We start from the raw sequence: 18,613 nt of genomic DNA on the forward strand, positions 1-18,613 counted from the left end.
AAATTCTGTATTTAGTGGGACCTCTGTTCACATGACAAAAAGTCACGACACAATAAAAAACTTCTGACACGAAACTTGAATGACACCTGCTTTAAAACAGCTGAAAATTAGATCAGTAAATCTCATATTATCTGCACAAAACACTTAAAAGCATATTATGAGCAAAGGCAAATCATATAATGTCAAAGATAAATTAAAAAGGCAAATAAAAAAATTAATTGATCCAGAGGGATAACTGCATTTGTATGGATGTTATATCAAATGTATGGTACTGTTTGCACTGCTCAGATATTGGCCATTCTGAATTTTTGACACTAATACTTTTGGGCATGTGCATTTACCTGAATAGTGATGAGGTTTTGAATATGGGACTTTTATACTTTGATATTGCTATTTTCAAGTACGTAACATATCTAACATTTGCCTTTGTAACCATTGTGTTGGCTTTAAAATAACTGGTTTTAGAAATGACTTGAGCACAAATGTCTCTTCTTCTTCTTCTTCTTCTTCGCCTGTAAACCGCCAACTAGAGTACAAAAGGCGGGCTTTTTGTTGTGATTGGCCGTTACCATGATACGCCCCTGATTGACAGGATTCCAGTTTCCGGTTCATTCCTCCGTCCGCAGAACTTGCTAGTCACAGGAGCCACAATGGCGTTTGTAGTCTCCTTCAGATAGGGCTGTGGATGTTATTAAATCCACTAGCATCGCCCTAAATATAGGCCTGGTTGATTCCCAGAGCCATTGATAATAAACTGGAACATCTACTGCACACGAAAATACTATGATTTCTGATAAATATTGAAGTTATAGGGGATAAATCTGACATTAAAGGGAACATGTAAACAGTACCAACCGGGTCAAGTTTAATTTTGTTCGAGAAACGAGCGTCTTTTAATGAAGACATTTGCTTGTTTCTGAATGCTAAGACCGTAAATCTGTGGAATAAATACACCTTTACTTAACTTGGCACCGGACAAGGACAGCTTTCTTTCACAAAGGGACTTTTTTTCTTTTTACGAGTCAGCTCGCTAGCGGCCGAGCTTTAGCTAGCGGTGCTAGCTAAATTGAGACGGAGACGACTTCCCAATGCTCCGATGTTTGATTTGGATCCTTTTCATTCACTGATTTAACCAGACTACATACTCCACAGCACTGGAAGTCCACATTGGCATTTTTCTGCTTTGACGAACGGTGTCGACGATCTCAATGGAATGAATTGGAGTTAAGGAGGACTGGACGTGAGCGGCCTTGCGTGTTTATTTTGTGTGTGTTCGTGTCCTGTTTCTGCTTAGTAACACTTTGTTTTAGTACTTGGGGGGTAGCTACTGCTTTCCCGTGAATGAATTGCCTGGACCACCGAGGCCCAGTCACAGGAGTGGTACCGACGCCGGCGTGAGGGATGCCTGGGTCGGACCGACACCATGGGACCAAGAGGAAGCCGGAATTTAGCCTCAGTGGTGCGACACACCAGACCCAGGCCGCTACTCATACCTCTGCGGGGGACATGACTAGCAGAGGCGGCAAGGTACAGTTAAAATCTCCAATGTCTTCTTTAAAACGTAAACGGCATAAATCAAACAAACATAATCGTGAATCCTTGGCGGTACCGGGAGCCGTAGATTTTGCCCTCGGTGAGACGGCGCCTCCTGGTGTCAACACGGTGAAGCCTCTGGTGGAGTACGATGATATCAGCTCCGACTCGGACACGTTCTCGGACCCGCCGTCCTCCAGGCCTTCGGAGAGGGGGGCCGGGGATCGGCTGGAGCCCTCACCAGAGTACGATAAGGACGATGCCTGCAGAGAATCAGAAGGTAGAGAGAACAAGGCACACAGACACTCCCGGAAAAAGTCCAAGGATCCTACTAAAGTTAGAGACCCAGGGAATGGGGAGCGTGGATTCAAGAAAAAGAGCAGCAAGGACCGTGAGAAAGGGAGTTATGGAAAAAGTAAGGATAAGACTGCATCTACATCTGCATCTGCATCATCCTCATCCAAACGCCCGATCCAACCTGAAGGCGACTTGAAGCGAGGGGAGCTGTTGATCTCCTCCCAGATCCAACCTGCAGCCAGTGTAGGTAGCACCACCTCCTCCACATCTTCATCTCGCAGTAAGGAGAGCAGCCGCTCAGGGAAATCTCGCAAAGAGAGGCAGCAGAGGAGAGAAGGCAGAGGAGATGGAAGCCGAAGCTCCTCTCAGAGAAGCCGGACTGATAGGAGCCACCGTAAGGCCTCTAAAAGCCACAAGTCCAGCCCCAAAGGCAAGTCATCCAACAGGGGTAGCCCGAGGAGGAAGGGCACCAGCTCTGCTCTGTCACCCAGTCCCAGAAGAGGAGCTGGGAGTGAGAGTCCTTTGGGTGGTGGGTACAGTCAGCAGGGGGATGACGGCTACTCCAGGCGAAGGGTGGCCCAGCACAGTCCCAGTCCCTATGGGGATGTGTCTCGCCGAAGCAGACAGAGATCAGACAGCCCCTATGGCAGCAGACACAGGTCCTCCAGCTACGAGAGGGATAGCAGTCCCTACTCCAGGAGACGGTCCATCAGCCCCTATGGTACCCGCCGGTCCTCCAGCACCAGTCCCATGTCTCGGTGAGTATGAGCTCAATGACACCCACAACCTCCTGACACAGCAGGGACACATACATTCATGCATTTGGATGTTTTGTGATACCCTCCTGAGACCCAGGAAAAGAAAACTTCTGGCTTTTTTTTTTTTTTTTTTTTTTTACAGTAAAAGATTGTTTTAATCTGAAACAGCATGATGCAACAGTTTTTTTCAGATATATTATTTTCTTTTACCTTTATTTATCCAAAAAAAATGACTCGTTTAATGATTTCTTTTACAATATTTTCCTGAGCCAAAGCAGCAGTAGAAGTTACAGATATTAGACATTTCAGCCACACAGCCATAGTAAAAATGTACACAAAACACACAGTAAAACCATACATAAATCACCATACTAAAATGTACATATGGAACACCTCCAATAACTTAAAAGCTATTAAAAGTATACAACAATGTTCCTTAAAAGAATCTCAAAGTAGAACCCAATTCAATCAGATAGAAAAACAACTACATCCAGATTTTTCCTTTTCCCTTTTTATTTGAAATGACTGCATTTTTTCTAATGGAATGTCCTTTGCAGTGGATAACTTTTTTTTTTTTTTTTGTGAAGCTCTTGTCCCCTACAGAGGCCAAAAATGCATTGTTGGGTTGGAGGATATAGAGGACTAGTTTTTTTTTTTTCCAGCTTCTACACACTACTAAAATAAACATGCACAATCTGCTTTGCAATTAGTAGAGCAAGGCAGACCTGTTGAACATGTAGAGTCCTCCCTCCAGCAGAGCACCAGGACTGCTCATTAAAGTTATTCTACCTGCCACAGACAAAGACCTGAAGGTTACAAACTGCAGCCTTTACCTTCAGCCATTTTATAGCTGCAGTTCTTGACAGGACACTCTATGCCTGGTTTGTGTAACTGTCTGAAATGGTTACATAATTTTGCTTAACAGATAAATGCCAGTTTTGTTCAAAAGCAAGTTCAAGGCAAAATGTGAAAAACCTGGGATGTATTGAGAGAAGATATTTTCAAAGAACTTTACACCACTTTAAAACACATTCTGCCGATTAAAGCAGATCCACAGGAAACTGGGATGAACAAGCTGTGACTCTGTTCTTATAAGCAAACAGGAAAAGTGACCCAGCAATGACATTACATTATCACAATGCATTTTACGGTTTACTTTGAAAATATCAGATTCAGGCCACATCTTCCTTTCACTTGTTGTTTTTTTGCCTTCTAAAGCAAAAGTTAAAGATTGTTTTTTTTCATCATGTGACCAAGTGCTGTTTTAACTTCTTTCACGTGATTGCCCACAAGCCAAAAACCTTTGGCCAAAAGATCTGTTGGAGATCTTAAAGTTAAAGAAAGTTAAATCACCATCTAAATCAAAATTTTTTCCATTTCTTATACAATGTAGACTAGTTACAAAATAAACTATTGCTAGTTTCTTTTAGTTTCCTGGAGGGCTGGATCTGTCTGTAATGACTTTTTATCTGTCTAAAACCTGCTTTTTGTGTGAATATTCTTACAGTGGTTTCACAATAACTTAGGAAGCCCCAGACAAATCCGCTAATTGATTAAGTAAACACTAGTCCACATTTCCTACCATTTCCTAACTTTCAACAACTGTGACAGTGTTTCCCATTATTACCTAGACTGGGGCCTAATATGTCCAGAAAGCATTTGATGATGAACCAAAAATGTGTTTGCACTTATTTGTAGCACAAAGTACTCCCTATAACAGACTTAAAAAGCCAGACTAGCAGATCAGACTTAAGGCCATTCCCCAGCGTCTGAAATTGTAATTTCACCAGTCATTATTTCTTCAGCAGCAGCAGCATGAGAATAATGTTACATGGACTCAGCAGGTAAAGTGGACTTAAGTGAACATTTTCATTGTGTACAGATGCTGAAGCTTTGCTATAAACTGATGGGACTCCTATTTTTTGGGGCATTTCACCTGGGGGCGGGGTTAACTCCTTCGTCACTGTTGTGTTGTGTTTGATGCGGGTTCTTGTGTCAGCGCAGTGTCATAATCCGGTTATCTCCTTCCCCTAACCCTGACCCTAACACGTAGAATGTAACCCCACCCCCGGGCAAAATACGTAGGATGTAACACATAGAACATAACCCGGCTCTGGGCAAAATGCCCCAAAAAATAGGAATGCCATAAACTGATTTAAACATGCTATCCTAGAAACATTAGTGCTACAAACTACCCATAATACAGTGCTTTGCGTAAAATACAATAATTATACAGGCACTCAGGCTATTTAAAAAGAATGTTAGCTGAGTAGGAAAGCTTTTGTAGTTCTGGTGTTTATATATCCTCTTGAGACCTAGCAATGCATTTTTGGCCTCTGTGGGGACAAGAGTTTCCTAGCTTTACTTTAAAGAAAAACAAAAAACACTCTACCGCAAAGGACATACCATAAAAAATTTATCTGAAAAAAACTGTGTCATCATGCTGTTTCCAATCACCGTGTCCAGTCAATTATTTGCGATGAAAAAGTCAAAACATGAACTTTTCTGGGTCTCAGGAGGATATTTAATGTCAGGATCTGCATAATCCCTATGAAACTGCAGTTTAACCAGGTTGTGAAATCACCCGGCCATATTGTACAATATTACAACATCTGCTGTAAGTTCAGATCAACCCAATAAACCAAAACCATCAATAGAAAGGTTTATCACTTTGCATGTATGTATTAATTATTCATAATGCGTTTTTGTATTTCAGACGCTCAGGTCGCTCCAGGAGCCGTTCCCCCCTGCTGTACTCTTCTTCTCGTCGTTCCTCCTCTCGTTCCCGTAGTAAGAGACATACCTCCTCCGCCGGGGCAGGAGGCGGCTCCCACAGCAGCCGCCCGACCAGTCGCTCCCCTCCCTCGTCCCGCCTGCCGCTCAACTCCAGCCTGGGCGCAGAGCTGAGTCGGAGAAAGAAGGAGCGTCAGGCTGCTGAAGCGGCTGCTCGTGCCACCAGCACCGCTTCTCCGCCTCCGCCGGTTCGCAAAACTACAAGCTCCGCCTCCACTTTGCGACAGGCTAAAGCTGAGGCAACGCAGCCAGAGAAAGACTCGGCAGTAGTGGCAGACCCTCCGCCCCCGCCGCCGGTGCAGACACCCCAGGATGGTCCGAGCAGCGAAGACCACGTCGCCGCACCCCTGCCTGCCTCTTCCACCCCCTCCCCTGCACCTCCTCCTCCTCAGCCCTCGCCTCCTGTGCCTCCTGGTCCGGGTGCACAGCTTCCCCCGCCGCCAGCTCCAGCAGAAACAAGTCTTCAGCCTTCGACACTCTCCACTACATTACAGGCCAAATCTCCTGCTCCAGTTCCCGCACGCAGCCCTGTCCGCCCGACGCCACTCCACAAGACGTCGACTCTGCCCCCGCTGCCTTTACCGCCGATGCTGTTGGGAAACGCTCAGGATAGGTAAGGGCCATCTATATAAGTCACACTAAACTTGAATTAAAACTTTAGTCAGAGAACAGTACATGCATATTTAAGTGAGCTTCAGTTTCCTACCATTTTCTTTTATTCTTGTGAATAAAAACTAAAGTCAATAAAATATCTATATATAAAATCTGTATAAATATTGATCAGTATTTCTTCCTTTTGGTTTGTTGTGACAACTTCTGTAACTTCTCCACTCACCTGATAGTATAACAGATATTTCTCTACAGTAACAAGTGTTGTGAATTCATTTACTTTCTCTGCAGCAATTCTGAGTTCAGTTTGGGAAAGTCAGTGCATTGAGTAATAGAACACCGCACAGTTTGTCTCTAACATTGTCAGATTAGGCTTGGGTAAGAGCTGGGCAATATATCAAAATAATTTGATTAGATGAAGCTCCTGAAAACTGAAAAATGTATAAATTGTAAAATTGAGATCACTCCTCTGGAGGGGTTCATCGCTCAACAAAAATGCTAAATGCAATTCAATAAAGCATTTTTAAAATCCACAGATTTTACCAAAGTGCTGTACAAAAAACCAATACAACACAAACTTCCATTCAAATCAAGAACTTGAAAGGAATAAAACACAATGCAAAGCAGGACAGACTTAAATTGGGCAACAATTCTTGCTGTATCAAAGGCTGAGGAAAACAACTATGTTTTCAGCAGCCTATTTACTTTGATGTTGGTTGTGTCATATTTGGCATGTAGTTCTAGGGAAAAAAAGAGTATTTATGATCAAACTTTGTGCTTAGTTCATGTAGCTAGAGAGCAACTGACTAAAATTATAAACTGTCCAAAACATTGTAAAAGAAATTGAGATTTAAATTATTGCTTGTGTCACCCAGCTCCAGCAAGGGTGGCAACAGAAGCATATGTACCCATGATAGACAGTTCATTAATGCCAATGAGAAAATGTTTTATAGTTTAACTTAAAATGCAGATTGCCCTTAAAGCAGATACATTTGGTTTTGAACGACCTCTAAGCATGTTCTCACAGTGCACATATGGTGCACATATAGTCACTAGAGTTGCGAAAAGAGATGACTACCAGTGAATGATGAGGGTCAAACAATTTGAGTCACACAACTGCATATGCAATTTTCACTGGAAAATATTATGTAGACTTGAGTAGGTTGCAGTTAAACCAGCTGTGGTGGTTTACATACAAAAACAACTGTGCCACTAAACAGGATAGAACAGTTTCCAGCTGTGTTCTCTCCGACAGTGGAAAATATCAGAACTAAATAACAATGAGTAGACATTCTTTACCTGTATAAACAAAGTGGTTCAGTTTAACCCTTTATAGGGCACTCATAGAAATACACTGAAATCCTACATTTAGACCTTTGTGTGTTATTTGAAGACATAACAAGACTTTAGATAATTTTCACAAAAGTATTAAATTTTTCATTATGTAGAAAATTAAGGTTAACAAAGTTGCCATATTTGGTTCCCTACCTGCAAGTAAAAAAAAAAAAATTCAATATGTACATATAAGAAATACAAGAAACACACGTAAGGTGAAAGGAACATGTATTTTAGAACATTACAACAACATAAGTGCTGATGCAGGCACCTGTCAACATCCACATTATCCCTTTGAACATCATTCCTTACATTAGTACCATTGCTTCATGATACTTAAAAAAGCAGGTCCACTCACTGTTCATGCAGAGGTTGACCTTGCAGACCCTGTAGACCACATTGGACCTGAGATTGTTGACTCACTGTCCTCACTATAACTGCTTTCGTTGTCTTGTGATGTATGCTGAAATGACCAAAAATAGTCACTTGCTTGATAAAGAGTTAGGGTAAAGTGGTTATTTTGCAGCTTTTTTATCTTGATTATTGAAAATGGGCAATTAAAATGTTAGATGATGATACCTATTTCAGCTTTATTACGCAACTTTATGTTACACAACTAATAAAAAAAACCTGCTACTTGAAAATAGGTTTTTCAGACTTCCTGTAACACTCTTACGACAGTGACCAAAGTTAAAAAACACATTGATTTTGTACAGTAAAGGAGACCACCCTTCTTTGTTCAAAGCTACTTTCTGTTTCTTTTACTAATTTCATTGTATTTTTTTGATCCAACGCTCACAGTCCAAAGAAGACCACCCCTCCTCAGAGGTCATCCAGGAAGGAGAAGGAACTCCGCAGCCGACCGTCACTCATTGACCTTCCTTTACCGCCCACGCTGCTTGGAGGAGACTCCTCCCCCCCGCAGTTGCCAGTCCGCCAGGCTCCTCTGCCACCCCAGCCAGCTCTTAAAAAGAGACCAAAGTCAGTTTAGAACTCGCCCACTTCTGCTTACCTTCACTAATTTAATCACACTGTGACTCTAATCTACTGGCATTGTTCTTCCTTGATTGTTTCTAGGATTTGCGGTCCACGGTATGGTGAACGCAAACACACCCAAAGTGACTGGGGTAAGCGCTGTGTAGATAAATTTGATATAATCGGCATCATAGGGGAAGGCACCTACGGCCAAGTGTACAAGGCCAAGGATAAAGACACTGGTAAGACAGTATTGGCATCACTACACTCATTTCTCTGCTCATGTGTGTCTTATATCCCTAAATGTTGGTCTAAATGCTTTTTTCGTCTGTGGCAGGTGAGCTGGTGGCACTGAAGAAAGTGCGTTTGGACAATGAGAAGGAGGGATTCCCCATCACAGCTATTAGAGAGATCAAAATATTACGGCAGCTCAAACACCGCAGTGTTGTCAACATGAAGGAGATCGTCACTGACAAGCAGGATGCGCTGGACTTCAAAAAAGACAAAGGCAAGGAAGTTTAAAAATGATCACTGCATTCCAGACGACAAAATGAAACGAGTTTAGAGTGTCATCGAGTCCTGGAAGACAGAAGTAGTACTTGAGTGTGTTTGGCTCGTGTGTTAATGTGTGTTTTTATCACCTTTTTTCTGTTGAAGGTGCTTTTTACCTGGTGTTTGAGTACATGGACCACGATCTGATGGGCCTGCTGGAGTCAGGCCTAGTCCAATTCTCCCATGAGCACATTCGCAGCTTCATGCGCCAGCTGATGGAAGGCCTGGACTACTGCCATAAGAACAACTTCCTGCACAGAGACATCAAATGCTCCAACATACTGCTCAACAACAGGTGAGGAACCGAAGATGCAGACAGTTGTGAACGGTAGCGGAAAACAATTATTGTGCTCTGTGAATAGAACTAATTTTGGTTCATTTGCAGTAGCAGGTAGGTGTTAAACAGTCGCTCACTGCTGTCAGTTAAGACGCTGAACTCTGCGTTTACCGCCTATACTGCTGGGTGCTTGAGGTGTGTCAGCAGCAACACATATTACGTAGCTGCTAATTTAATCAGCAAGGAAAGGAGTACAACAAGTTAGTCTCACAGATGGTTTCTCAGACATTACAGAGCACATTGGAGACTTTGCTATTGGAGTCGTACATGGGAAAACAAGCTGTAAATGTGGGAGCATTAGTAGTAGTCACTGCTCTGCAACCCCTTATTTTTGGACTTTACAGTTTTGGAACATGACTGTTGGTCTGGTTATTGATCTGTTTTGTCCACAATGCACTTGTAAGAGCGACTCTTTACCTCAGTTAGGCTCTCAAGGTTAAAAAAAAGCCTAAATGTGGGTTTCACTGTCTTCCAATCTAGCATATGAGTAATAACTTTCTATTTGGACCATATTTTTGTGATACATAGGGCTCTTGCAGATGATATGTCTATAATTTGTGTCTCAGGGTTAGATAGTGCTTGGTAATATGTTGTCAACAGAATGTGCTTTCTTGTCCTTGGGGCCGTTGCTCCTAATCTCACATTTTTGTTATCTGTGTCTCTTTGTTCAGAGGTCAGATCAAACTGGCCGACTTCGGTTTGGCCCGACTTTACAGTTCAGAGGAAAGGTAAGAGTGTTCTATGTACACGTGTTCGCTTAGATTCACACAATGATTTATGTAAAACACTGCATTCCGTTTGGATCTAGATTAAGTGTGTAATTAAATGTGTTTCTGTCAATGAAGAAAGTAATTAAACCTCATCAGGAGCTGTGTGATGCTGTCTGTCCACTAGATGGTGCTGTGTCCCACTGTTAGTGAAAGTTGTGATGTCTGCCTTTGGCTCGGGGGCGCAGATGCTCTATGAATGCATGCTGAGTCTCACTGCCCTTTCTCTTTCTTTGTCCCTAGTCGACCGTACACTAACAAAGTAATCACACTATGGTACCGACCTCCCGAACTCCTGCTGGGAGAGGAGCGGTACTCTCCGGCCATTGACGTTTGGAGCTGTGGGTGAGTATGACCCCGATACTTAACATGGTAACACATCTGTCTGTGTCCATTTGTACTTCTGCTGTTTTAACATTTACATGAACAGTCTTCTACACAAGCGATTTCAAAATGACATCAGTGACATTTTTACATATCATCTTATGACTGTGCAATTTACCAAGTAGATTTTTTTGTTTTCTGAAAATCTTGAAAAAATGCCTAAATCGCAGGGTCAAGATTATTCCTCTGGAGACCTTTCTTGCTCAATTAATATTCACACACCTTGTTTATTTCTTGTAATATAGTTAATGTGAACGTGTTTCTCTAGTTGTATCTGATATATTTTTAGGCAAGCAAGAGTCTTCAGTTCATGTAGCTTCTAAAGCATTAATGAAATTCATAAAATGTCCATAATATTGGAAGAAAAAATTCAAGATTATTTTTTTTGGCTGTATCACCCAGCTCTCCTTCACCTGCATTACAATTACGCTTTGAGCCTATGGTTATTAATTAGATATTCAGTAAAATAACACATATAGAGTGGAATTATTAAAGTTAACAAATACCAAGACTAAAACTAGCAAAGAAAAAGTTAATTGAAATTAAAAGTTAAAGTTAAAGATTTCAAAAACATGACACTAAAACTAAATAAAAGGAGCATTGAGCAACACACAATAGAACTGCAGGTAAAATCTTCCCTCTCAACTTACCCGACTTCTATAAAATACAAAGGATCACACGTGCGCACAAGACCAGAACCAGATGGTGGCAGCAGTGCAACAGAGCAGATGCCGACTGCTGTTTAAGTCAAAAGAACTAGAAGATACTTGATGTACTATTTTCTGAAAATAGTCAAAGTTCCAGGTAGAGTGTTGAACAGTCCTAAAAGGGAACACTGACTATGACCCTGCAGTAGGAAGAAGTAAATGTGAGGGGAAGAATGTGACGGTAACAGCTGAAAGGAGAAAAATCTCCCAAATTTAGTTGGATCTAGACCTCCATAAACATAACAAACTGTATGAGTCTTCATTTACACTTGGCTTTTAACAGAACTGTACAAAAATATTCGTCAAAGTTAAATATCAATCTGTAAATCATATTTTTCTTCATAAGACATGGGAAAAACAACACTAAACCTGAATAAAAACCAAGCACAAACTGGTCAGTTCCTCAGATTTGAATGTTGCCTTTGTACAACTAAACTAAAATAAGCTAAACTAAACTTTCCAAATGATAAAACCTCTGATATACAGCTAATGTTTGTGACCTGTTTACTAAGACACAGGACAAAAGATATTCTTCACAGTCTGTCATATTCACATTAAGTTTGTTGCTTTAACACTCTTCCATTCTTTGTCCATAAATTAACACTCACCAAATCCATTGTCCATTTAAGAAAGTGATCCGCAGATTGACCTCTTACACAGTATCCTCTCACTAAGACAAAAGCTTCACACCCACTACATGAAAGTTACTGACCTTGATATCACAGATCATTTGCTTATTGTTTTTTATGGAATGGAACTTTGACCAAATAATGAAGTCATGACAGATGCATTTAAAGAAAGTTTTCTTTACTTCTGTCATGTAAGCAAAGGAGTTGGTGCTCGGAGCTAACACTCAACACAAGATTCCAAAACATTCACATAGACAGGTATGACACAGTAGAGTTTCTTCTTACCTTGTCCTGCTTCCTGGTTCAGGTGTATTCTGGGAGAGCTGTTTACAAAGAAGCCCATCTTCCAGGCCAACCAGGAGCTTCTACAGCTGGAGCTCATCAGGTAGGAGGCCTGTCTGTGAATGCTAACATCTGCAGCCTTCACACCTCTATTGTTCTTCTTTTTTTGGGGGGGTTTTACAATGACCCTGTTTGCATCTGTTTCCTTTAGCCGTCTCTGCGGGAGCCCCTGTCCAGCTGTTTGGCCTGACGTCATCAAACTCCCACTGTTCAACACCATGAAGCCCAAGAAGCAATACAGACGCCGACTGCGGGAGGAGTTTGCCTTGTGTGTAGCCACTGGACGCTTCTGCATTTTGATGCTTTGTGCATTTCTACAGTTAAAGTAACATCTTTTCGTTCTGCAGTTTACCCACTCCCGCCCTGGACCTGCTGGACCGAATGCTGACACTTGACCCTGCGCGACGCTGCACATCAGAACAAGCTCTTATCTGTGACTTCCTGTGTGACGTGGAACCCAGCAAGATGCCGCCGCCAGAGTCAGTAGCTCCATGTCCTCAAGTTTTATTTAGTCTGTCAGTTTGGTTGTTATTTGATGCAGTCTGGTTTAGTTAGTTTTAAGTGAGTATAAGCAGTTTTGAGGAACTGCCAGCCTGGACAGCGTGGGGGGCCTAGTGGTTAGCGCTTTCGCCTTGCAGTAAGAAGGTTCTGGGTCCTCTGGTGTCCCCCTCTATTAAAAACCAGGTACATACAGGTCAATTCTCCTGTCTGTGCCCTTGACCACGGTGCTGATGAAGCTCTGGAGGCAGACCCTGAGCACTTTGAATGGCAGCTTACTACTCATAATGTGTGCTATATGCTAATGCTAATGCTTGTTACTGTGTGTGCAACAGGATAGGTAAAATGCAGGCAGAATTTCCCTGTGTGGTTAATGAACCAAGTTAACCTTTAGTTTAATTTAGTTTGTTTTGCAGGTCTTATGAGTAACAGCTTGATTTACAGAACCTTAAAGTGGTAGAATGAAAGAATGCATCAACTAGGATTTACAAAACCATTGTTTGCTTAAGGTCCCCATATTGTGTAAACTTTTTCTACACCATGCACCATTAACATTGTGGTAAAATGTAAACAAAACTTCTCTCCTTTTACTTTCTGTTGTTTTGTCCAGTACATTGTAGTTATTTACATATTAGAGCATTTTGGTTGTTCTTAAGACAGTGACATTTTTACAGCCACTTTTAGTTTTAGTCGGGTTTCGGTCTTTCCTCCTCCTGCCATTTGATTAATAAAGTCATAACTATTTCTCATGCCAATAAAAAGCCTAATATTTATTGATTCTCTTGGCTTCTCTCCGCTACGTCTCCAGTCTTCCTCATCACCAGGATTGTCATGAACTGTGGAGTAAGAAGAGGCGGCGTGCACGTCAGAGTGGGGTACCCGAGGATGTGCCTGTGCCCAAAGTGCCACGTAAAGACACGACGGGGACCTCTAGTGGAGAGAACAGTCGAACACAAAGCAGCCCGGCTGGAGCTCCGCCTCCGCCGCCACCAGGAAAACCACAGTCTGCAGCCATTTCTGAAAGTGAGTTATCAGGTAACTTAATCATATTTTCTTTTTTGCAGGTTTTGATCATCTGCTTTTGAAAAGGTGTCGCTGAAATGTTTCTTCTCAGTTCTTCAGTTTAGTAGATTTGGGGAATTGTAATGGAATTGTATTTCATATGACCCTTTATTAGAAAATCGCCACATGGAAAAGCCTACCTCTTAGTTTTTTTAATGACATCTTTGCACCCCTATGACAAAAGGTGAAATATTACTGTGATCCTTGTATAGGTGATAGTACATGTAGGTGTTGCTTGAATCTGTTGTGATGTACAGTTTTCTTGAACCTAGACCATGTCCATGGGAAAGATAAGTCCCCTCTTTGCTTTGTCGTGTCATGTCACATTCACTATCCTCCATGTTTGTTTATGTTGCCTTAATGCAAATGTACTACTTGAATCTGTGTTGTGTGGAAAAGGCATGGTGTCCAAATGAGGGGAAAATACTGTGATAAAAAGTGAGAATTTCATTACAACAAAATAAATCCTTGAGATTAGATGGAAACAGCTGACTTTTTTGTATTGTTCAATATGTAGCATCACAGCCACACAGTTAAATTCATACAAATATTTGTGTGTTTAAATCTGCATCGTGAGTGCAGTTGGCTGATGAACAGCTGCATTACTTGAGTCATTCAAAGTAACTCGGAGGGATGTGGAGAAATGTCCATGTACATTTTTGTGTTTTCAGAATTGCATTTTCATTCTTTGACTTGTTTGGGTTCAGGTCTAGGAGCTGCTGCCGATCAGTTGAACCAGACAGAGATGGCGTTGCTGTTGAACCTCCTCCAGGGACAGACGGACCTCAGCCTGCCCCAGGTGGCCCAGCTCCTCAACCTTTCCAATCCAGAGACTCTCAGCCAGTCGTTGTCTGCCCTCACTGAGGCCTCTGACCACCAGGGGGCTCCAGAGGACCAGGCCACTTCAGCTCCAAGGTCTCAGCCCCCAGAACCACCTCCAGAACCACATGAGGTCTCCCCGTCGTCCGGGGACCCGCCGCTAAGCCAGGAGGACCAGACCAACCTGCTGGCTTTAATTTTGGGCCACATCATCAAGCCGCAGACTGAGGGTGCAGAACAAGGCGACGAGAGCAACGGCATCCAATCAGAGGAGGCACTAACACGCGGTTCGTCCGCCTCTACTACTGATCGCAAGGGCAAGTCTGGGTTTAGTCTCTAGAAGGTGAAGAAAAACAGGAAACCAGGGTCAGGTGGAAATCACGGGGGACTGGAAGAACGGGGAGAGGAGGGCAGAGAACAACAACTGACAAGATTCCTATATTAAATAAAAAATTGATTAAAAATTGGTAAAATTATAATTTAACAAAAGGAATTGGGTGATTAGAACTATGAATTCCCTACCCATTTATCTATCCCTGACATTCCTTTAAAGACAGTCATGTCTCCTTTTACCACCTCTGATATGGAATGCAAAAGAAAAACTGTTTTTGCATTTGTCTTCATGTGACCCTGGTAGGCAGGTGAAGGTTCGGTGCACACGGACATCTTCCACTGGTGTACTCTATAAACCAGGAGAAAGTCTAGTGGTAATCGTTTTAGAGTGAAAAGGAAGCTTCACACTGTATTGTTACCTTCCACGTTTCCTCCCACTTCCTTGTTTGTTTCACAATCTTTGTTTCTGTATCTGTCCCATTTCCACACATTTTTGTCTTTTCACTTCATCTCATCATAGAGTAGGTGTCATGGGTTCTTCACAGGAAGCGATGTTGCTTTAAACGGTCTGTAATGTCAGCATTTTTATGAAGAAAGTCTAATAAATTATAAAGTGAAAATAAATGTTTTGAATCTTTAGATTTCACCTGCATGTCTTTCTTTTACCTTTGGTTTGTCACATTTTCTTTTATTTTTTTTTGTTTTAAATTGTTCTGACTCAGACATTAGATGAAATATGTGATTAGTAAGTTGAATAAAAGTGTTTATTAAGCTGCTGGCACTGAAATGGTAACAGGTCTGTTTTCTTCTGGTTGTTTTTCCTACCAAGGCCTCTCTAGTCTTCAGAGCCGTAATATTGCCTTGCACGCATTTAAATTGTTGAAAAAAACATAACAAAAAAAAATGTTTTTGTGATGCTTACAATTCTCCTTCAAAAGTCACCCTTTGTGTTCATCCAACTAAACATACCCTTCCTAATGTTTTTTCATCTAGTTCCCACATTTTTCTTTTGTTGGAGGCAGTTGTTAGCAGAAGAAACAAATGCAGCCACATCTGCTTTGCATACCTTATTGCATTTTTAAAACCTCTGCACAGTTTTTAGTTGTGCAGTTATACAACATAGAACATCGTGCTTTTGTGGTTAACATTTTAATGCTTTCTAGTGGTAGCAAAAATATACTTTGTCGACAAATATCAAACATGTCACAAATAGCAGTCAGATTTTGTAACATCTATTTTTAGATTATATTCAACTACTCCATCTAAATTGCACTTTAAGTGTTGCTTCTTGCAACGTGATTTGATCTTTTATGAGAAACCACATAAAGGTAGAGAAATGTCCTCATTGTGAAGATGATTTAAGTGTGTTTTTCCCTCCCTCTTGTGGTGAAGGTAGGAATGTTAACTGCAGCATCAGGGCTACAGACTGCACACGAGCATTTACAACCCACTCTTGTGTTTGTGCTTTGGGACAAAAACTTCATTTGTTGTATTGATTGTCATGTTTACATTTCAAGTGTCCATATTTGTAACTAATTGTGTTCTGTGTGGCCCCTCAGATGGAGTGGCCCCCAAAAGGAAATCAGTGGGGCCCGGCCAGGTGGCTCCATCAGGCGAGCAGCGTCCACCCTCTCCACCTGGTCCACCTCCATCAGCCCTTCTCGGAAATCCTCCGCAGCCCGAGTCTGAAACCCAGCCCAGCCAGGACATCAGCCCTGCCGTGGCCGCTGCCTTGCTCCAGCTCATCTCCCAGCAGGACTCGGAAGCCGGGGCCTCTCAGCGCAGCAAGGACCCCTCTCCGGCTGTGGATGCACCGGCCCGGGGGCAGCCCCCTCCGCCTTGGGTCGCTGACTCTCCACCTAAACCTTCAGCTGCAGCTGAGGCCCCAGCAGGACTGGTGACTGCTGCTACCGCTGCTCCTGCCACCGCAGCACAATTCCCTAAAGACCAGGACCTCCGCTTTTCCCACGGCGCTGCCCGCTGAGTCCAGATCCTCCAGTGAAGCAGACCCGGGTATCTTGGGACGGCTCCAGCACTCCATGTCAGCAGGGGAAAGCAGAGGCAGAACATCTAGAGACTTGACTCAAAGAATATAAACAGGTACTGAAAGGTGATGCAGAGATATTGGAAACTATTGTTGCTTTGTGACTAAATGAAAGCGATTAGGAGCTGCTTTAGGTCGTGAGCGTCACTGCCCTCTGTACAAGCTGTTGTGTTGTTTTAGGTGGGAGTGCTGCTGGAGAGGGTCTGACCTTTAACAGTCTCCACCTACAATCCTTTACTTTTTCTGGTCCACTCTGAGTTTCGACTTGAATAACCTTTGGCTTTCAACTTGAGAGCTGGCAACTGACTCTGAAAGATCTACCTTTTTTCCCCCCCAAATGAAATGATTGTCATGTCCACTGCAGTGCCCGCCTCTTACAGTGTTTTGGAGAATCTAGTTGTTGTCCTCTGCTCTGTGACAGTGTGATGGGAGATGAGATGAAAGTTTTTTTTTTTTTTTTTTTTTTTATGTAATTGTACAACTGAGGGAACGGGCACACTAAAAACTAACACTGGAAGACCATGAGTTTCCTGTTGAACCTTACATGCTGGCTAGCTCCCCTGCCTTGTGCCTCATTGTGACCCCAGCGACCCCTGAATGATTTTGGCCTAATGGGGAAGTGTGGGTTAAATTACTGCTTCGGATGTTCATCAGTGACAGTGTACATCAGCAGAACTGCATTTTTGTTTTATTTCTGCCAAAGCCTGTCTCCAGTTATTCTCTCTATCAACTAAAACTACAGCGTATCCTCTGCTCGGTCGAACATTCCCTTCCGTCACATGCAGCAAATCTGTGTCGTATCAAACCGAACCTCGTAGTACTCACGCTCCCAATCTCATGTATGGATTAACTTACCACGTGGACTGCTCCGTAATCAAACCTGCTTTTCTGCAACATCAAATTTAAAGCTACAAACAGAAAAACACAAACTTTTCCAGCTTTTCCTATTGGGCTCCCAAAGCCTCATCTGTCTGCCTCTCGCCTCCCTGCTAACTCGTGCAACTAAGGCTTTTTGTTTCTTTTTCTTTCTTTTGGTGCAGTTATTTTCTACATAAAGAAAATAATACACATTTAAGACTTAATGGTCCATGGTTCTGTTTCCATTTTTTTTTTCTCTTTTGGACAAGGAAAAGGAGGAGAAGTGAGTTTCATGTGTCTGTAAAAAGAAAAAAATATTTTGTAATATGTGTTTTCTTGGTTCAGTTTATTAAAGGAAGTTATGCGATCAACTGAACCCTCTCTCCTGCTGTTTGTTTTGTTAATGTTTCTCTAAAGCGGCCACTAGATGGTAGGCGTTCACTCGTCCTGTACCTCCGACTACTGTCAGGCATCTGCAAAGCCAGAGCAAAGTTGAGAAGTGCAAGACACGCCAAGATAAGCAAGAAATGTGTCGGATCATTGAGGTAAATTAGCTACAAATGAATAAAACATGAATAATGTATAATGTTGACTAAAGGCAGTTCTAATACTTGAACTCTCTCCAGAAATCCATCATGAAAGGACTCTTAGTGAGGGATTTATCTATCAGTTTTCACTCACGTCCTTATATTTCAAACCCCCCCCCCCAAAAAAAAAAAAAAAATCACATGAGATCTCATATTAAGTTCATGTTATTTTGCAAAATTAAAAGCTCTACTTCAAACCGTTCTGTCACATCTACAAGTTTTTTGGCTCTGCATAAAAAAATAACTGCCAGATCTGGCTAAATATAGTTTTGGAGCTGGAAACCTGATGAAGAGAAGTGGAGTAAAGTAACATTTTGTTTAATATCTCCAATACTCGCTTATTATAAAAAAGAGCTTCAATGGAATTCAAATAATCCTTGAGAAAATAACAGTT

At 42.1% G+C, this 18,613-nt stretch overlaps 1 protein-coding gene across 3 annotated transcripts; it reads left to right on the forward strand.

The window, feature by feature from the left end:
- Positions 1-606: 606 nt before the first annotated feature.
- Positions 607-18,008, forward strand: cdk12 (cyclin dependent kinase 12). Of its 3 annotated transcripts, none has more exons than XM_030140928.1 (14): positions 607-2,588; positions 5,305-5,994; positions 8,127-8,306; positions 8,403-8,542; positions 8,638-8,808; positions 8,958-9,147; positions 9,861-9,917; positions 10,200-10,301; positions 11,984-12,061; positions 12,170-12,286; positions 12,366-12,497; positions 13,325-13,551; positions 14,286-14,714; positions 16,290-18,008. In XM_030140928.1, the coding sequence occupies exons 1-14, from the start codon at positions 1,402-1,404 to the stop codon at positions 16,712-16,714; spliced, it is 4,125 nt and encodes a 1,374-aa protein (XP_029996788.1). In that variant the 5' UTR covers positions 607-1,401; the 3' UTR covers positions 16,715-18,008. The 3 variants fall into 3 exon arrangements, with proteins under 3 accessions (XP_029996788.1, XP_029996791.1, XP_029996789.1); XM_030140931.1 differs by having other exon boundaries at positions 14,286-14,684; XM_030140929.1 differs by having other exon boundaries at positions 13,325-13,539.
- Positions 18,009-18,613: the final 605 nt, after the last annotated feature.

Source organism: Sphaeramia orbicularis, chromosome 8 (genome assembly GCF_902148855.1).
Source record: "Sphaeramia orbicularis chromosome 8, fSphaOr1.1, whole genome shotgun sequence".
NCBI classification, from domain to species: Eukaryota; Metazoa; Chordata; class Actinopteri; order Kurtiformes; family Apogonidae; genus Sphaeramia; species Sphaeramia orbicularis.